This window comes from Brachypodium distachyon, chromosome 5 (genome assembly GCF_000005505.3).
Source record: "Brachypodium distachyon strain Bd21 chromosome 5, Brachypodium_distachyon_v3.0, whole genome shotgun sequence".
Lineage (NCBI taxonomy): Eukaryota > Viridiplantae > Streptophyta > Magnoliopsida > Poales > Poaceae > Brachypodium > Brachypodium distachyon.
In genome coordinates, this window is record NC_016135.3 from 13,935,221 (window position 1) to 13,956,798 (window position 21,578).

Genomic DNA, 21,578 nt, shown 5'->3' on the forward strand with positions numbered 1-21,578 from the left:
TTGAACTGAATCGGGCTAGGGTTCTCAACGCATGAGAGTGGAAAAACCGTTCCCCTTAGGCATCCCACGCCCCTGCTTATATATCGAGTGGAAGTGGGCTCCAAGCCTTGTGGCCCATCCACCCTGCGAGTCCAACTCGCATTGTCAGCCCAATTCCAGTTCGGGTCCAACCCGACCAAATACTTGCTCCCGCTCTTAAGTGTGTGACCCCACAGGCTCATGGCGACTTGGACACGATTGGAGTCCGACTCACAATCGATCAATCGGTAGCGGCTCCTAGCAGAACGTGCCGACTTCCAAGTACCATCGAGTCATGACGACGTACCTTCCAATGTGACATACGTCTTAGTCCCTTTTGCCTCACGATATACCTTGTCGAACTATAGGCGATTAATCGTCATCCCTTTAATAGTTCAACTCTCTTCTCGATCTGTGATATATGATTCATCCGACTAACTCTTAGTCGATCGATCCGGTTAACAGTTAACCAAGTCGCGCATGGCCATGCTTCCCGAATCATATCACTCGAGAGGGCCTAGAGAATATCTCTCCAGTCGGAGGGGCAAAATCCCATCTTGGTTATCCACATCACATAGCTTGATTCTCAGTCAACCCGAACTCTGCCTTTATAACTGCCCTGTCACGGAACAACGTTTGACAGAACCTAAGTTGGTGATCCACAACTCGGATTGTGCGATAACCTCAGGTCTAAGGATTACATTGATTGAGACATGCAAATGACGACCTACTCGTTGCATCTCAATATGGGTCAGTCCAACTCGCTAAACTCTTTAGCCGAGTCCGTGTAAGCTGGAATGACATCACCATGCCCATGACAAGTGGAACCGAGTCATCAGCCAACTTTCACATTAGTCTAGGTTATGTGTCCAGCACAACCTCAATGACTAAGGACAATTTAGTATGAACAACATGAATACATAGTTCCACAATCAAATCACATATTCAATGATACATATCAGATGTTCAAACAAGGACAACTTAATAATATTTATGAATACATTGGGAATTACATCATACATGATTGCCTCTAGGGCATATTCCCAACACTGTCGAGATGATGGCACATGAAGAACTTGAATGTGCCCCAGCGCAACACGATCTTGAACGAAGTGAAGATCGATCTCGATGTGTTTGGTGCGTTGGTGCTGGACGGGGTTCGTGGACATGTAGACGGCGCCGGGGAGCGGGCGATGAAGCTCGTGGAGAAGTTGGCGGAGCCAACTGGCTTCAGCGACAGCGTTGGCGACGACGCGATACTCGGCTTCGGCACTCGAGTGCGAGACAGTGTGCTGGCGCTTCGAGGACCAAGAGATGAGGTTGTCGCCGAGGAAGACGCAGTAGCCGAACGTGGAGCGACGAGTGTCCGGGCAACCTGCCCAGTCCGTGTCGGTGTAGGCGACGAGACGGTCGGTGGGCGAGGGAGTGAGCTGAAGACCGTGACGCAAGGTGCCCTTGACGTACCGAAGAACCCGCTTGACCAGGGACAAGTGCTGCTCTCGAGGGTCGTGCATGTGCAAGCAGATTTGCTGCACAGCTTAGGCGATGTTGGGGCGAGTGAACGTCAGGTACTGGAGAGCACCGGCGAGGCTCCGATATTTCGAGGGATCGGCAACGGGAGCACCAGCGGTGGTGGCGAGCTTGGGCGAGGTGTCCACGGGTGTCGAGGCCGGGTGGCAGGAGCTCATGCCAGCACGCTCGAGGATCTCAAGAGCGTACTGAGTCTGAGACAAGAACATCCCCTGGGAGTCACGTCGAACGGCGAGGCCGAGGAAGTGATGAAGCTCGCCCAGGTCGGTCATGGCAAACTCGGCGCTGAGAGCGGTGATGACGCGCTCAAGCAGTGTCAGAGTAGAGGCCGTGAGGATGATGTCGTCGACGTACAGCAAGAGATAGGCTGTACCGAGAGTACCATGGAGGGCGAAGAGCGACGTGTCGGACTTGGAGCAGGTGAAGCCGAAGGTGGTGACGAAGGTCGCAAAGCGATGGTACCAAGCACGGGGTGATTGCTTCAGACCGTAGAGAGCACGGTTGAGGCGACACACGTGGTCGGGGCGCGTGGCGTCGATGAAGCCGGTAGGCTGGTGACAAAACACCACCTTGGAGAGTTTTCCATGGAGAAAGGCGTTCTTGACGTCAAGTTGCCGAATCTTCTAGTTGAGGGAGAGGGCGATGGAGAGGATCGTCCGAATGGTGGCCGGTTTGACAACCGGACTGAAGGTCTCGTCGAAGTCCACGCCGTGCTCCCGAGAGAAGCCACGCAGCACCCAGCGTGCTTTGTAGCGGTCGAGGGTATCGTCAGGTTTGAATTTGTGACGGAAGACCCATTTGCCGGAGACGACATTGGCGTTCGAGGGAGGACAAACGAGATCCCATGTGTCGTTGGCGAGGAGGGCACCGTACTCGTCGGTCATAGCAGCGAGCCAGTTCGGGTCTTTGAGAGCACCACGAACGGACCTGGGGACCGGCGAGGGAGAGGCGACGGTGTTGACGTTGAGGTTGAGACGCTCCCGGGGGGCAATGTGCTTGCCCGCTTGCCGACGTGTCACCATCGGGTGGTGCAGGACTGGAGCAGTCGGTGGCGCAGGCGATGCAGAGCGTGGAGTCGAGGATGCGGATGAGGTCAACGGGTCGGAGGCGCCAGCGATCGCCCCAGAGGACAGCTCGGCGAGGGAGCCGCGTCCGCTCGAGAACGCCTCATCGAGAGAAGCCCGGCCTGGCGTGGAGGCAGGTGGCTCAGCAGAGGCGGGTAGCCTAGCAGCGTGCTGGGCCGTGGAGGCGCCTGGCGTGGCCGGCGTGGAGGAGGCCGACGAGGACCGTGGAGGCCCAGTAGCCCGGCACAGTCCAGCGTGCATGGGCGGCATGGGGACCGAGGCGGGTACGTCGATCGGCGACACGGGGGCGGTGGCCTGCTGCACGTTAGATAGAGAGAACGAAGGTGCAAAAGGAAAACGAGTTTCGTCAAAGATCACGTGGCGAGAGATAATTATTCGACATGACTCGAGATCCATGCAATGATAGCCGCGGTGGTTGGAGGCGTAACCGAGAAAAACGCATGCAGCAGAACGATGAGAGAGTTTATGTGGCATGGTGGTGGCAATGTTGGGGTAGCAGAGACATCCAAAGGTGCGTAAGAGAGAGTAGTTAGGAGGAGTGGAGAAAAGACCAACGAAAGGACACGAAGATGTAGTGGCTTTTGTCGGCAGTCTATTGAGGAGGTATGTGGATGTATGGAGAGCTTCTACCCAAAAGTTGGAAGGCATGTGTGCTTGAAACAACAGTGCGAACAATGTTGTTAACTATACAAATAATACATTCAGCTTTACCGTTTTGGGGAGAGGTGTAGGGGCATGAGAAACGGAGGAGAATCCCGTGTGTAGCACATAGGTCCTGAAGGGCACGGTTGTCAAATTCGCGTCCATTGTCGCACCGAATAGCTTGAAGAGACAGAGAGAATTGAGTGGCGACATAAGAGCGAAAGTTAGACAATAACGAGAAAACATCAGATTTACGACGAAGGGGATACGTCCATAAAAAATGAGTGTAATCATCAAGAATGACAAGAAAGTATTTGAACCCAGAAACACTCTCAACAGGTGAGGTCCATAAATCACAATGAATTAATTCAAAAGGACGACGAGTACTGGTGGTAGACGCTGAAAACGGCAGTCGTACATGACGACCAAGCTGACAAGCATGACATAAACTAGGGTCCTTGGACACTTTATTGAAGGGAGCAGCGAAGGATGACGCGAGGCGGCGAAAGGCGTCGTATCCAAGATGACCAAGACGCCGGTGCCAAAGATTGGAGTCGTCGATGGAAGCTGTGAGTGCGTGCGGAGGAACAGTAAGAGGATAGAGATCACCCGTACTACTGCACCAGAGAATCACGACCCCTGTCCTGAGATCCTTCACAGAGAAACCCCATGGGTCAAATTCAACTGTACAATAATTATCAGTAGTAAACTGACGAATGGAGATTAGATTTTTGATAATGCGACGAGTAACAAGAACATCACGAAGAGTAAGACGACGTCCAGGATGGGAAGATGAGAGAAAAACATGGCCGGAGTGGGTGACGGGAATAGAAGAACCGTCACCGACGATGAGATGATGATGAGGAGGATTATTCGAGAGGGAAGTGAGATTACCGGCGTCCGAAGACATATGAGCGGAGGCTCCGGTGTCCATGGTCCATTCGGTGGGAGTCTGGAGACTCATGGTGTTGAAGTAGTTTGCGAGGGCGGAGGGGTCCCAAGTCGGGGCCGAGGCAGCGCCATACGGAGGGTAGGCGGCGTAGGAGGCCGTCGCGTGCGCCGGTGGCATGGGCCTCGCCATGTAGCCGTGTGCGGGAGGACAGGGCGCCGGCATGTAGGGGCGGGGCGCCAGGGCGGCGTAGGGGCGAGGCCCAAGGAGTCCGACGTGGTTGCCGTAGCCCGGACCAGCCATCGGGTACATGTGGATGGCGCCAGTCCAGGGATTCTGCGGGCTGGGGAAGGGCGCGGCGGCGGTGGTCTTCTTCTTCCCCTTGTTGCGACCAGGGGCGGCGGGAGCGCTGGAGCCCGGAGGGGCGCCGTAACCAGTAGGTGGGGACGCGGGAGGACCGCGCGGACCGCCAGCAGGAGGGGCAGAGTAGAAAGCCGTAGGCGGCGCAGGGGCAGACGAGCGCGCGTTGGAGGGCTTCAGTTCCTAGAGGAGCAGCATGTTGCGGAACTCGAGGAAGGAGGGGAAGGGTTTGAGAAGCGGCACCAGATTGCCCACGTCCTCGTACTTCTCGTCAAGGCCCTTGATGATGTTCCCCACCAGGGCGTCGTCGGTGACCGAGGCGCCGACATCAGCGAGCGCGTCAGCGATCATCTTCTGCTCGAGGCAGTAGGCGGTGATGGTCTTGTCCCCTTGCACGATGTTGCGGAACTTCTGGCTGAGGTAGCCCGCCCGCGCCTGCTGGTTGTCGCGGAAGAGGGCGGTGATGCGGGTCAGCACGTCTGCGGCGGCGGTGGTGGCCGCCATCACCATGTCGGTGATCTCGGGGCTGATGGAGCCATAGAGCCAACGGAGGACAATAGAGTCCATCCGCTGCCACTCGTCGTCGGCGGCGGGAGGAGGGACTGCGTCGAGGTGATCCGCAAGCCCGTACTGCGTGACGGTGATGAGGAGGAAGTTGTGCCACTTGGAGTAGTTGGAGGCCTTGAGGTCGAGGGTGACGGGATCAAGGACTTGATGCTCTGATACCACGATAGAATTGGATTGAGGTTTGGGATTGACCCCACAAAGGTGGTCTCCTGTTATCTCATATATATATATATGGGAGTCAATACAAGATATACATGAGAGGTAATCAATCGTGATCCTAACCATAAAGGCCGGTTAACAATAATACCAGCGCTATTAAAGGAGAGGATATGTCAAGATCCGAACACTTCTGAAGTGCCACTTAATTTCCTTGTTTTATTCTACATAATACTCCACCTTTTCTATTTGCAGAAAAGATGATGACCGAAGGATGCTCTGTACTGGATTTTGCAGCCCGTGACGGAGGAATTCAAGCAGATAGCTTTCTTTGTCCAGATGCCGGTTTGGCTGGAGAACTGTGCCTGTTTTTCTTGATGTCTGCGTTGTTCTCCACCTGTTCCGTTTCAATTTGCCTCTTTTCATTAAGCAAAGAGAAGTTCAGTTGTCAGTACAATGGTACTTTACAAAAGAAAACTCAAAAATAAAATTACTAAGAACTCGGATTGCTCTCCCGGCATGATGCTCCCCAACTGCTTTGGTCCGACTATGACCGAGTTTGCTGTATTTTTTTTTTTACCTTAGTCGTTGTATGTAAAAACTCCCCTGCATTTTGCTGTTATGTTTGACATCTTCCTTCCATTCTTTTGTCAACAACTGCCTTTTCTAACTCTTATTTCAGCCATCTCAGTACGTGCCTTTATATTATGCACAAGTTCATAACACTGGATTTGAATTTTGTATACATAATTACAAATCACCTAGATTTCTGTACAAGGATTCAAGTAGACCGACCCATGAACCTTTGTTAAATGATTGCTTCTCTTTTGAGTGTACATATATATGATCGTTTGTTTTCTTCACCCAAGCATATTGTGCGAGCATCAATGAAAAGAAAGGAGCGCAGAAGAACCATAGTAATGGTAGGCATCAGTAACACGTAGCGAACACCACATAGGACACGTAGAGAAAGCGCCCTCGCATTGTGCAGTAGGCGATACAGTACCTCAGTTGGAATGTGCATCTTAGGTGTCGTGTGGGGCGACTGCTCGGTGCCTGGGTTCCCTTGTCACGCGTAGGTGTCGTATTCGAGACGAGTGAAATATTATGGTCCACCTTTTGTGGCATGAGTTTTTCCGAGAAGATGTTCTTCCCCGTCTTCCTGAGAAGCTACGCGACAAAATTAAGGCGATTTCTCCAGAAAACTACGATAGACCAGCTTCTCAGGAAGGAAGCCTCCTGGAACTGGAAGTCAACCATATCTCAGTATGTGACTTTATATTCTGAACAAGTTTTCATATAACTCAGTTTCCAGTAGACCGACCCATGTCCCTTATTAAATCGATGCTTCTGCTTGTTAACTTTGCACATGCATGTAGCTCTTCTTTGAGTGTATGTGTAACTGTATATATTCTCTTCACCCAAACAAATTGTGCGAGCATAAAGAAAAAGAAAGGAGCACAGAAAAACCGTAGGAACGGGAGACATCAGTAAACACTAGACCTGGTCCTCACTGCACTGTCGTAACAGCTGAAAGAGCTACAGCAAGAACCGAACAGCAGAGAGCAGCAGAGATGGGAGACCCTGCAGCGGCCATCTCAGCAGGATCGTGCAGCTTAGGTGTCGTGTGGGCATGGGTCGTTGAGCGGAAGGAAGTGGTGGGCGATGTTGCCGACGATCATCGGCTCGATCTGTACAGGTCGGAAGAAGCCGTCCTGGCCTGCGATGCGAGACAGCGAGACTATAAGCGCGCGCATGCATCATTCTCTTGGTGCCATTGTTAATTCCAGCTATCACACGTTGTTGCGTGTGTAACTGTGCAACTAACTAGGCCTAATGCCGATGGCTTGGCTCGATTGATGTAGCAGCTTAAAGAGTTAAGCACAAGCAAAAAAAGCAATGGAACGGCAAATACATGTTAGGTACCCCTGTTCAACCCAACAGACCGCGCTTTGGACCTTTGGTCATGCCACCCGGAGCCCGGAGGTTTAGACCGGACAATTCCTAGAACTAGTCTTCCTACAAGTTGGAGCATCCGAACAATATTTCGCATTGAGTTCATTTTAATTAGAGCGTACAAATCCATAGGCCATCCACACGGTAGAAATTGAATTGTAGACCAATGCTAGTTCAACCCGACTACAATCTGGAGACCCAACTCAATTCTAATTAACATCCAAATGGAACCATGAGGCTTTTCTTCGTGATCCCGTTCCTATATCTCTTTGACAAGCCCTTTCTTCCTCTTCTACTGTTTTCCTCACCGGGCCATTCGGCTGACTGACGAAGCGAGGGCCAATGGGCCGTCGCGATTTGGCGTGTGATTGCAAATCAGGTTAGTAGAGCCAGGACTTGTTGATCTATCGTCTCGAAATATCAAACCCTCGTCGCGTCCGTTATTACCGTATCATTAGCTGTATACTAGCACAATGTCCGTGCGTTGCTACGGAATAATATGCTCATCTAGAGCAATGCACCATCATTTTTGACCAGACAACGAGTTTTTGCTTCTTTCACCAATGGCTATTCTTACCAGTGTGTGCGACAAAACAAAAGTTTTCTTTTAAAACAAATACAACTAACCGAGTGACCATGTTTTATCTAGATGCAACTTTTGATAGCTACGGAGAAATCAAGCGGTACATTTCTAACTCCAAGCGGTCATGGCAAAAATGTTCCAGCATGAGTTCATGATTGTGCCTCGCTCTCCTCCCACCCCTTCTTCAGCGTTCACCATATCTCCAACCCACCGCTAGATATTCAAACTTCACCGTGCTTAATTATTGAGCCGAGCTCTAATGTTCTTCCTCAACATGTATTTGATGGATGCATGCATAAATCACATTCAGGTTCCTATACAACCTTAACAGCATGGTGCATCATATATATTGGAGACCATTGAAAGTTGAAACATCACCTTGCAGGTGAACACGTTTTGAACACTATGACAACATCGATTAAACTGATGGGTACATGAATAGTTAGATAATTTTGACAAGTCAAATACGTTGATTAGGATATTTCTCGTGTGTGCCGGCCATCTCCAAGGGAAGGTATTTCTTTTTTCAGTGACAGGGCCAGGGGAAGATACCATCATTCCAGTAAGCATATTCTCTATGTGTTCTTAGCAGAAAAGCTCCTGGTCTAATGCAAGAAGAGTCGTGCTTGTAGTAAACCAGAAAATACAGAAGTTATCTCTAATCCGAAAGTTACAATGAATATAACGCATTTTGCAATGGTTAGATATTTCAAGTGTGCTCCATGCTGACTTGACAACATAAAATACCTGAATCCAAGTATCAGAAGTTCTATGAATAAATAGAAAGGCACGATTACAGACTGCCTTGTATTAGAATATCAAATTTTTTTAAGCTGAAATCAAAAACTGAAATCTAAAAAATGACAAGATATAGATCGTACCGGCTAGTAACAGCATGAATCAAATAATTAGATTCAAAGGTCACGAGATCAATCCGCTGCAAGTAAATTTGAGAAGTTTATCTCAATAGAACCCAAGAAACACAGTAATTTAATTATTCCAAATGCCAATGACAACATTTGAAGTATCAGATGTTATGTTGTCAGGGAAAAGATCTGTATTCCCTCTTATACTCTGACTCTCTGAGGTGTCCAGTGGCATAAAGCAATAAGCATCAGCATGCGCAATGTGAGAACACGAAGAAACTCCCATTCTACTTTTGGTACTTAAGCTAACAACCTGATCCCATGGAATCAAACATTTTCTCATGTACCAGCACGTGAGAAGAAACTGATTGATTACCTCACAGTTTGCCTACACCATTGGTGCTCTCACGGTTTACAAACTCACTTGTCTTATCTATTATCTCAAATCCATCTCCTCACCGACATCACAGCCTCTATGTAGTGCACTCACTCTCATGGTATGTCTACAATTGGCACCTTGCGGCGGCACATACAACAAACGTACTGAATTAGCATATACTCTGGTCAGCCGTCAGCACAAAGAAGAAAGAAAGATGGCAATAGGAAAATCAAAAATTAACATCTTTTCATATGAAACAAGCGTGGAGTGTTGCATTATCTCGTTGGCAATACGTAGTGTAGATTAGCAACTGAATTCAACTAACAAACAACTGAATTTTGTGAAAAGAAATTCTTATCCCATGGTACATTCCCTAGTCTAAATAAGATGACTATAAAAACTAAATTCAGCTAATTAACAACTGACACATTCGACTAAAAACTACATTGAGCTAATTAACAATGACACTTAGCATTCCAATGAAATTTATGAGGCAGAACCGTCCATTGTTCTGTAAATGTCTATACCTGACTGAATATTGCCCATTAGAAGATAGCAGCCAAATCTGACGAAGCTACTGCAGCAAATTCTCCATCAACTCACTCAAGTTACTTCTGAAGGCACTATGTAATCACAAAGCAATTATTCCCTAGTCTGAACACGATGAGATCAAAGTAAGGGTGGGGAGATGTGCGGATGATTACTGACCTGGCTGTGTGTTGGCAGGGGACTGGAAGTGACAGGGGTCATTGGCGGCTCCCTCAACGAGGGCGGAGGGCACCGACGGCCAAGCCCTTGTGGAGGTTCGATGGCAGCTCCATCAGAGGTGCCTGCTGTAACTGATGGCCGTGCCATTAGAGGAGGCGGGCAGTGCGGCAGGAGAAGGTGGCGGCAGCGGGCGGGGCGGCTGGAGAAAGCTTTGGCAGAGTACGAGGATGTGGTGGCGGCGGGTAGGGAGGCCGCGGGCGCGACAGGGAGGCGGCGGGGCAGGGAGGCCGCAGCTGGTCTTGCGAGGTGGACGGTGGGGGTGGGTTGAGGAGGCGGGGCTGGTCCTCAGGTCCTGCGAGGTTGCAGCGGAACAAGGGGATGCGGTAGTAGGAGGGAACGAGGGGATGTGCCATGGCCCCAGCGGCGGGCGGCGATGTTGCTGCGGCGATCCAGATGGGGATGTGGGGAGAGAGGAGGGAGGCGATCCAGATCGGGATGAGGAGAGGGAGGGAGGCGGCGGTGGAGATCTCTTTCCTCTGTACCGAGCGCCCGTGGAGAGAAGGAGAAGAGAAGCGGTGGCAATCCACGTAAATTCTGTAGAGCGATCGCGTGGAGGGGAGGAACGGACCAACGTGCGTACGTACGTACCAAACTGCAAATTAAATAGTAGTAAAGATATTAGAGTGATTAGACGATACATTTTTCATAAAATTAATAGTCAGTGCTTTCTCTTGTGTTCCCATGCCTACGGCCAGGCCAGTCTCCTTCGGCTTCCCTAGTCAGCGTGAGGATAAAGAAATAAGAGGCTTAAACAATGCATACAATGTTCTGACTAGGAGCATAAGTCACTTGGAGAAATTTGTAAGGAGCCTAAAATCATTGGAAGCAACTTTATTTTAGGGGATCATTAGAAGAAATTAGTACTAAGAAAATACTCCTTTTTAAGGCTTTCTGCGATTCTCAAGGGGAGGACCGGCCAAGCCCACTTGCTATATAGACGGGTCAGCCCAGTGATACCAAAGATACCCCAAATCCAAAGAGGCCGAGACCCAAACTTGGAAATCCCGTCTGGCCCGCCTCCGACTCGGCGCCAGCAGCCGAAGCGTCGAATCCTTGGCGGAAGTGAGGAGGAAGACGGTGGTTCGGCGCGGTGCGGCGGCGCCGCGGCGGGCGCACGCATGAAGGGTGTATGCTTCAGGGTATAAGCCATGGCGGAGCCATCACTGTTCGGTGCGGCCAAAGGAGGCGGCGAACCGGCTCTCTGATGTTAGTGTGCCTTTCTCCAGCTCTTCCTCTTCTCATCTACTCCGTATACTATTAGGATGTGCTGTACGTCCCTGACATTTTGCTTATGGAGTAGGGAGTACAAGATACGGTTTATTGTTAAATTCAGTGGATATCCATTGTTCAGTATATATACGACCTTAGGTTAAATTCAGTTAAGCGTTTAAAAAAAAAATTCAGTTAAGTTGTCATATCTCAGCTTATTGGTCACAGTAATCATCATATTACCCATTTCGATGGCAATTTGGCATGTGTATTAAGCTGTCTGTTGCATATCAGGCACGCTGAGACCAGGCATAGTACCGAACCATGCAGTCATCAAGCTGCCTGTTCTACCCTTTGATATCTGCTTGGTAAGGCAAAAAGAAGAGGAAGGGATACCTAAGAACATTAGGCATGGGAGGCATTGGGAAATTTCTGAAATAGATCTTCATCTCCAGTTGTGGAGGCAAACACAAGCTTTAGGCTTTCCTCCATGTTCCCATCCCCGATGCTCTTAGGTGACCCAAATGGAAGAGGAAGGAGCACCCAAGAACAATTGGGATGGGAGAGTGTATATATGTATGCTATGGAGAAACCGGTGAGTGAAAGCAATGAACACACACATGGGCCATGGAACATCTATTACTAACATGGGATACATAAAGGGAGGAGATTAGCCTTTTTTTAATGCTCATAAGAAGAAAAAAAAACAGATATGCCATTATAAACCTGCATTTACTGAAAGTGTTGGAAAAAAATGAACATCCATTTACTGAAAGTGGAAATGGAAGTACAACGTGCATTCATTGGGTGTCTTTAGTGAGAGCAAGAATAGTGCATGTGAACATAATATCTCACAACTCAAGATAGCCTGCCCAAAAAAGACATCAAAATTCATGTACAATACCGAGCCATATAGCCCATATTTGAGGTTGTACTTCTTTACAACTCGCAGTTTAAAATTGAGATGTCCAACTTTTTACGGGCAGATGAGTTAGGAACTTACCTAGACACCTTAAACTATGCAATGAAGGAATTGCCTAGTTATACCCTGGACACTTGTAAAAATTTTAGATATCCTTATATTGCTACTGACTTAATTATTCTGAATTAGGACAGATAAAACAGACTGATTTTACATGGGGAATGAATTGAATCAACGAACAGCTCGAGGTATCAAATAATCGTGTAAAAACTAGATGAAACTTCTTTTGTGTGATAATTTTCTCTGATATGATGGTGAGCAGTTGAACATCTGATGCTAGCTTCAGATTAGGCAATCTTCTTAAACAACCGGAAATCTGGGATTTCCCGTGCTAACGTCCTCTGTGCCTTTTCTCGTGTGTTGATGCACAGGGAAACTGATGCTTTGTGTTTTTATCAATTTCCCGCGTGTTTCTGGCACGCAGTTAATTCGCAGATTCTGGTACATTTTATGTAGTTCACAGACACATTTTTAGGCACATTCTCACACTATTCGTAAATTTGTCCATGCACAAGGAACAGATGCACTACCAGAGTTCCGGTTCCATATTGTCAACTGGCTAGGCCTATAATAGGATGGTTGGGCTGTTGAATTGCTAAATGTTCCAGTGACACACTTCGTGCTAGTGGTGCTGCAAATACTCCCTCTAATTGTAAATATATGTACATATTTGGGGTTGTCCTAAGTCAATCTTCATCAATTTTGACCGATCTTATAGATATAAAAATTCCAACATATGTAATGCCAAACAGATGCAATATGAAAATATAATCAATACTAGTCCTAATGATACTAATTTGGTGTTACATATGTTTGTGGTTTTTCCTACAAAGTCAGTCAAAGCTGACAAAATTTGACTTAAGACAACCCCAAATATACAGATATTTAGAAACAGCGGGAATATATCATAAAACTGGTGGTGACAATGACATGCTGGTTTACTGTGCAGTGTGTACAACCAGAATTGGTCAAGGGTTGTTATAAAATTTTCCTGGTAGATCTTTGTCTCAGTTACCCTGAGTTATTGCCTGTATACTGATTTATGTCAGGTTGATTTGAATCGGAGTTGATCCGAAAACCATGCGTTGGCAGAGAGGGCAAGGCCAAAAGTAGTGCAAAGGAGCACCCAATAACCATAGGCATGAGAGGCACTGGGTAAGTACAAGAACAAATACAAACCTCTAAAGTTGGGATGAAACTAAAATTTGTGCTTTCCTCAATGTCCCATGCCCACTGCCTGTAGATTGTGCTTTCTTCCTATTCTCAATTCAACCTCAAAGCCTTATTTTTTTTTTGACGAAATGCAGTCAGCGCTGCTTTCATTAATTAAGATAGAAAGAAGTACAAAGATTGTACTACAAGAAAATACAAAGAGCAACTCGAATTGGTTTACACAACAGACATCGCCACAAGAAAAACACACACATTGCTAGAGGAGTGCCCACGACACCATCGAAGGGCATCTCAACACCGAGACATTGCGAAGAGCACAACCATCACCACCCTACTTAGCAGCCATCACCGTGAACCAAAGCAAACAGGTCAACGAGTGCCGCCGTCGCCGTCGAAGGACCTCCATCTGCCGAGACATACGTCGAAGGGCATAAGAAAGCCGAGACCCGACACCGCGCACGAACCTTGACTGTCAACCCAGCCGCAGGACACCCCGAGCATGCTGTGGAGATGCTGACTATTCACGCCGTCGAAAGGCGTCGATAGCCGAGACTAAGCCAGGAACACGAAGCTCAGAACAACACATGGAAAATGATCGACGACGCCTGAAAGAGAAGCCAGGGAAGGCCGGAACCCTCAGCCCACCAGCCGCATTGACCCACAGGGAAACCACAGTTCCAAGACGGCGACCCCAAGGAGCTAATGACGCACACGGCGCCACTGCCGTCCGGTCTGGAGGACCTAGGGCTTTCACCCGGAATTGAGGGAGGCCACAACAATACCTTCAAGAAGGACCACGACACCCACAAGCGTCGCCATTGTTGGGACGAGCAACGAATTGCTGGTCCAGGCTTTCGCCAAGCCCCACAACACACCGCAGCAGGTCACAGCAAGGGACAGAACGAAAACGGGTTCGGCAACCGCCGCCGCACCCAAACGGCCAGAGAACGCCCGCAGCCAACACGAGCAAGAGAAGCCTCCACGCCGGGCCAAGGCATGGCCAGCGCGAGCCGCAGATCTGGGCGCAGAGGCACGGAATCTGCGACCAAGCCAGCGAGCCGCCACCACAACAGCGCACACCACGCGACCACCAAACGCCGGCTCCGCCCCAGATCCGGGCGCAGAGCCCCGGATCCGGCGACCTAGCCAGCTGCCGCCGCCTCCCCACAACGTGCCACCACCACGAGCCGGAACCACCGCTGCGCTTCAGGAAATGCCAAACCACAAAGCCTTATTATCTAAGCAAATGATTTGATATCTTTTTCTGTCTCTAATAAAACAGTATGCAAGCCAAAAGGAAGAGGAAGGAGCATCTGAGAACAATAGGCATGGGAGGCATCGGGAAAACATCTGAACCGAATCTCGGCCTCTAGTTCTAGAGGCAAAGAAGAGTCCAGGCTTTCCTCCATGTTCCCATGCCCAACGATCTAGGACCCTCTTTTCGTCCTCTTCCCAACTCGCTTTCAAGTTTCAACACCTTATCATCTAAAACTATTTGTTTATACTTTGTGTTCTCCTCTAAAAGACTATACAAGCCAAAGGAAGAGGAAGGAGTACCTAAGATCAATAGGAATAGGAGGCATTGGGAAAACACGAAACAAATTTCTACCTCCAGTACTGGAGGAGAAAATCGAGTTCCGGGTTTTCCTCCATGTTCCTTTCCTACTGCTCTTAGAGACTCTCTGTCTTCCTCTTCCCGGCTCACTGCTCAGCCCTTAAACTGTGTAACCATAGGAGTCTCAAACTATTGAATGATGCATGTAGTGTTCCAAGATATATATAGGCTTGGCTTGACAGAACCCTGTGAGGGAAGCAATGAAATGAACACACCCTGCACTGCAGCATGGTACATAGCAGTCAGTGACACATGACAGCGGGTCCACATAACAATTCGTGTAAAAGGTTTAACCCTTTGCTGTGTATTTACAGGAAAGAAAAGGAAACCACGCATTCGCTCCAATTCTTGATGGAGTCTTGCACCTATTCGTTTCACTTTGGCCATAAATTTTTCACACATTGCACTGTTCATGACTCGGTTAGCTTGTGAATTATCAAGTTTCAAATATCTTTTCCAACTTTAGTTGACCGTAAAGGAGAACAATCAATTAATGCTGTTACGTTCGTATGTAAATAATTAAGCAAAGCATGTACCAGTTAGCCCAAGGGATGAGAGGTCCAGCAAATACTGCATTCTCTCACCACAGGAAGCGAAGCTGGACACGCAAGCCATTCCATCCATTTTGTTTTTCAAACAAACAAAAATTAACCACCATTACTTGGAATAGCAAATTGATGGAGTGTTACTTCTGTTCATGTATTCACACTGAAGCTATTGTACACATTGGTTCAGCATGGACAGATTGATTCCTTGTGAATCTGCTGACACACCTACTATTTATAGGACACCGTGAATTCAAAGTAAGAAGGATGAATTAGGAGTTTTGAAGATTGTCAGGTAGCTTAGCTTGGTTGATGCTGGACCACACTGTACAGGTCATTACGACATTACCTGAGATGGCAAATATATTGTTCTACTGGACATTAGTAGCAACCACTATCTTCTCACTGGAACGATATGGAAAGAAGTTCCAAATATGTATTCATGCTGACACTGCTCTAGTTTCCTTGCTAATTGATTGTTTTGTTCACTTGCTTCCGATGCTTCCATGACGACCCCATGTTCCAGCTGACTAGAGCAGTTAAGCTGTTAACTCAGATGCTAACTACTTCCACACATGATGTACAACGTTCATGTTATTGTTCTGTTATCTTGTGTTTCTCTCCACTCTCTACTCCAACTGCTATCCGTGGAAGTTGTGTTTTATATGTATGGAGGATTTATTTGTTATAAGGGCCCTTGGTATAAAAAGATAAGTTTTTTTCTAGAATACACCCAAGCAGGTGTATCAAAAATTGAAGAAGAATACCGTGGCGCGGTTACATGCCCGTAGGCGAAAGTAAAGCGACTACTCTGTTACATTCCACACAGGATCCACTAGATTAGTAAGAGAAAAATCTACGCTATGAAAAAGACCCGCGCTCGACCACGCCCTGCCTTCCCGAGTGATCATCTGTTGAATGTTTAGCATGCTTGGCGTCACCGCATCAAAAACCACCGAGTTTCTGTGTTTCCAGAAGCACCAACAAATGAGAGTGATGCTAGTGTTAAGATTCCTCCTCTCCTTTTTGCCTTGGCGAGAGAGTCATGTAGGGATGGTAGCCAGCAAAGTTTGTTCCAGTTCGTCAGCAAGAACGACCACACCTTCCTGGCCACGACGCAACCAAGCAAAAGATGGTCGATGGTCTCTTGCTCCTGGTCACACAAAGGGCATTGTGCCGGATGAGGCAAATCTCGCTTGGCGAGTCTATCGGCCGTCCAACACCTATTCCTCAGGGCCAACCACATGAATGCCTTGCACTTCGTTGGCGCCTTGGACAGCCAAATCACCGTAGCCCCAGCTGAGAGCACACGGCCTCGAAAGAATGCTGCATGCGTCGAGGAGGCCGTGTAACTCCGATTGCCGCTCCACTTCCAGCGAAAGGCATCATCATCCTCCGAAAGTGTCACCCCAGCAACGAGATTGTAAATCGCAAGTATATCCACCTATGCCTGGAGTGAGAGCTCAGGTTGGATAGCCCGGAGCCATCCAAAGCTTCGGCCACCGAGAGCCGCGATGCCCTACTAGAAATCTCCGAGAGCAGCGTTGGCGCCAAATCCGCAAGCGAACGCCCATCTGTAAGCCACGGATCATGCCAGAATTGTAATGTAACATTCCAAAATTTCAAACTTTTACATGTGCATTGCATCCATGAGCATCATGCCACAATTGCATGTTTGAATTCAAACTTTGAATCACAAAAGGCTTTAAGAGATTTTGTTTACATCCCTGTAACCTTTGGATTTTCAAACCAATAGGGTTGATGTATAAAAAGGGTTTAGTGCATATATAAACTATCCCATAATTCTTGGATAATTATTTGGAGTTGAAAAGGTATTTTATTTAAACGGATATATGGCCCTAAAGGCATTTATAGGGCAAATGTATATTTACATATTTTATTTTGAGGAGAAACTACTTCCAAAAGTTGTATCATGGTAGAACATGATTTTACAAATTTTCTGGATTTTATTTGGGCCAATTTGGAGTTCAAAATCAAAAGTTATCAAAGGATTGAGAAAACAAAAGAAAAAAAAAGAAAAGAAAAGAAGAAAACCGGACCGAACCGGCCCAGCCCGACCGAACCGGCTCGGACCGACCGCGTCCGACCGAGCCGGACCAGCCCGGTCTGCCCGCGCGCGCGCCCGGGCCGCTGACAGGCGGGGCCCGCCTGTCAGGGCCTTCTTCCCCGATGGAAGGCGCCGCGATCCCCGCATGCTTGCCGTTTTCGCCACCGCGCGCCGTCTCCGCCGCAATCCCCTCACTCCGTCCCGTTCTCGCAGCCCCGAGCGCGTCTCTATAAAGCCCTCGCCCCCGCCGTTCTTTTCCCCCTGCTCGCCCCCGCTCGAACGCCGCCAGGCTGCCCCGATTTCTCGCCGGAGCCGTGCCCGCGCCGCAGCCCATCTTCGTCCTCGGCGCCGTCCCCGACCGTCCCCGACCGCGCCCCGTCTCCGCCGTGCCGCGCCGCGCCTCCCCGTGCCTTCACCGTCGCGCCCACGTCGCCGGAGCGTCCCCGCGCCGCCGCGCCCGTGCCCGCGCCGCCGTCCGCCGACCGCGCCGCCCGCTCGTCCCGTCCTAGGCGCCGACCCGCGCCGCCCGAGCCCGCGCCGACCGCGTCCCCGAGCTCGCCGTGCCGCGCCGCTCCGTCCCTGCGCCTCCCCGTCACGCCAGCCCCGCCGGAGACCCCGCCGCCGTCCCCGCCCGCGCCGCGCCGCCGCCGGAGTTTCCTCGCCAGAACCCTAGGTAAGCCCGAGAGCCCCCGTCCGTCCGATCTTTGATCAACGGCTCGGATTAGATCGGGTTAAATCCCTTAAGTGAACCGTTACGCGCCTATCAGAAGCTGCCACGTGTCACCCGGTTTCATAAAATAAAAATGTAATTTTAATTCCCCGGAATTAATAAAAGGCACTTTTGCAGATAGGCCCCTGTAACTTTAAATGATCACAACTTTAAATCTGTTTGGCCAAATTTAGTGATCCACACCTTTTTGGAATCCTTAGGAAATGTAGAATCTTTTGGCACTGTCCAAATTCAAATTTGAATATTTGAATCACATTCAAATTACAGATTAGGGTTTTATGCCATTTAAATCATAACTAATTATTTAGAAGTCCTTTTTGAATGAAACCAGTGCCCAAAATTTTGTTTTAATGTCCTCTGTCCAATGGGGCAGAGAAATAAATATTTTGAATTAAATTGTTTTGCAGATGCAAATAAAACCTCATTTTAGGTTTTAAACCCTAGATTTTGCTTTTGCTTAAAAACCCTAATTACATGTGTTTAATTCTCAAGGCATTGGATCAGCAGATCACCCAAATAAAATAAACCAAACTCATGTCACATGTTTTGCATTGCATCATGACATACATATTCTTTTGCTTATGTGGTGTGTTTATGTATGTGTATGTTTGCCTGATTGTATAGTTTTCTCGGAGAGCGAACTGTGTGACTGTGAAGGGTGTTTGAACTCCAACTACTATCAAGGCAAGTTCACTTTGATCATATACCCATTATTTTATTATGCACTAGAATTTATTAGTTGCATTGTTAGGATTATTATTGTACTTATGCTAGTTAGGATCTGTCCTAGTAGTATAGGATACCTTTTGTCATGACCTTCACCACCAATTGCCATCGTAGTAGAAAAATGCTATGCTATGATAATATACGAGGGTGGTATTATTACAATGTGATACTATTGAATTACAAATATAGTTTTCCTAGTGTATGGCAAAACAAGTAATTCAATGAACCGTCCTAAGTGGGCTGCTTTGAGTTTTCGGATGTCGTGACGTTAGGTCCATTTCTATGGGGCCCGCTGAGTCGTCTCTCCGTGTGATTCGGGAGCGTCCATGGTCGCCTCCCCGTGCGATTCGGGGAGCGCCTGCGTCACAATGTGGGATGCCACCCGGGGTAACCAGAGACTGGACTAGTTTCCTGTTTAGTAGCTTCCAGTACAACCACATGGTATTATGGGCTCTGCCAGGATGGATGTAAGAAATATGAACCCGGATCCGAGGTGACATCGGTATGTAGCAGTGTAGGTGGGGGCGCGTCCCTCAGGTGGTTTGGGGGAATATGTTCTGAAAATTCCTGTAATCGATGCCGTTGCTACTCCACCTGGAGGACAGCAAGGGATTAACACGTCGATTTCTTGTGGGTAAAGTGTACCACCTCTCGAGAGTGTCAAACTAAGTACTTAGCCGTGTCCCCGGTTACGGACAATTATGAGCAACTAGATATTGGAGCTGTAAGAAAAGTCTCACTCATTCCAATTTCCTAATAAAATGAATGGTTTGAACTGGGTAGGAGCATTGATGTTTCTACTCAATGTGCCTAGGTTAATAGGAGCATGGGTGTTTCTACCCCGTGTCCAATAGAATTAAAACTATTTGTTTAAAAATGATATGATTGAACAATGATGCTTTTATGCAAATAGCCAAAATCCCACCTTGCCAAATATTGCATGTACTTGATAGGTTCTGTTATAACCCTTTGGTGAACTTGCCAATACATTCAATGTATTGACCCCCTAGTGGCTGCAACGTTTAAATGTTGCAGGTGAACCAGGTGAAGAGTGAGGTACGAATTGTTAGGGTTGCGAGTTTACATTCCAACATGTTTCGACTGTGGAGTTGTTATGGGACTCCTGTATCTTCTGCCTTCCGCTGCAAGATTTTATTTTCTTTTGAGATAACCCATGAGGTTATGCAATATGTAAGTTACTACTAAATTCTGGATCAATGCGATGTAATATACTTTTGACCTTTGTATCTTGATATTACATCGTGAAACTGTGTGTGCTAGCGAGTCGATCCAGGTACTAGCACAGTAAGCACAGGGATCTAACCCTTGGTGAAGGGGGATCGCTTCATGTAAGGACTTGCCATTTCCAGAGATAATCTCAATCCCTGCCACACAAAGAGCCTTGGCCTGCTCCGGGATTTGAATGTTGAATTCAGACCGTGGCCTTGCCGGGTCCGCTCGACACAGCCAGCCCCATCTCGCCCTAAGCGCCAAATTCAGAAGCTTCAAATTGGGGATGCCGAGCCCCCCAATCTCTCCTCTCCTCATGAGGCAAAAAGAGTATAAAAAGATAAGTAGTGATATATATGTGTTAAGCACTGAAATTATGCAGCCATTCTTTTTAAATTTGAATTGTACTACATCTGGCAGCTCTCGCACTTGTGCATCAAATACTAGATTGATGTTCTCACCAGTAGAAAGTTAAGATGTATGCAAATTTTCAATTAGAATGCTAAAGTACATTCTATTGGTTAGGGCCAAGCATCATCATAACTTGTCACAAGCCATCATCAGAATTTGAGTCATGCCAAAAAAAAGTAAAAATGGTAAGGCAAAGCATATGCTGTGCATGAAGAACTGGGCAAACACTCCTGGTCATGTAAGCATAGATCAAGATAATAGCTCCTTGAGGCTGAGTTCAGGAAGATGAATAGAAAGAGGGTCTAAAAACACTATGTATTTGAAGAAGGGGGAAGCTTAATCTCTCCTTGTGTCTTCCTCATGAGGCAAAAAGAGTGGGAGTTTTCCCACTGCCCACCATCCCTATCGTTCTTAGGATCCTTTCTCTTCCTTTAGCTCGGTGCAATAATGTGTCGTTCTCTACTAAGACAAGTGTGCAAGCCAAAAGAAATAATCCAAAAGACATCATAACTAAACTAAGTGTAAGATGTTTTAACTCTTGTACAATTCTTTCAGCGTTTTTTTTCCGAGAAAATGCAAAAGCTTTGCGTCTCGATGCATATATTAAGAGAGAAAGAGTAATTTACAAGCCCAAGAGGGCAACACCCACAAAAGATACAATGCAAGACCTCTAGGAACCAGTGACCGACGGGAGTGGCGCTCCAAGCCCAGTCGCCCCAGCCCGAGCCCACAGCCTGGCGTCCGCCTTGATGGATCCGGTCAGTGAGGCGATGCTAGGAGTCACGTTGTCGAAGACCGCCGCGTTGCGATGCTTCCAAATCCATCAGGCCGTGAGCATGATGATTGAAGCAGTGCCCTTCCAAGCCGAAGAAGGAGCGGTGTTGACCGTCGCGTGCCACCAATCCGCAAAGAGGACACCTACAGTAGGAGGGGCAGCGGTGGATCGGATCCAAGAAAGCAGCTCATGCCACAGGAAGCGGGAGAAGGGACAGTCGACCATGAGGTGATTCATGGTTTCCATCGATTGGCCGCACAGCAAGCACCGCGGGGCATGAGACAACCCGTGACGTGCCCTTCTCTCCGCCGTCCA

At 48.1% G+C, this 21,578-nt stretch overlaps 1 protein-coding gene across 1 annotated transcript; it reads right to left on the bottom strand.

Annotated features, from left to right (window-relative positions):
• Nucleotides 1–4,707: 4,707 nt before the first annotated feature.
• LOC106865518 lies at nucleotides 4,708–10,152 on the bottom strand. The gene is made up of 2 exons (XM_014895662.1): nucleotides 9,963–10,152; nucleotides 4,708–5,243 (listed from the first exon to the last, which is right to left on the bottom strand). The coding sequence occupies exons 1-2, from the start codon at nucleotides 10,150–10,152 to the stop codon at nucleotides 4,708–4,710; spliced, it is 726 nt and encodes a 241-aa protein (XP_014751148.1).
• Between the last annotated feature and the right edge of the window lie 11,426 nt (nucleotides 10,153–21,578).

Excerpts from the sequence above, each read along its gene's own strand:
- LOC106865518 (XM_014895662.1), bottom strand. The coding sequence starts at position 10,152 with ATGGCACATCCCCTCGTTCCCTCCTACTACCGCATCCCCTTGTTCCGC. Across the intron at positions 5,244-9,962 it reads CCCGCCGCCACCACATCCTC|AGCATCAAGTCCTTGATCCC; the intron begins GTACTCTGCCAA and ends TCGTGGTATCAG.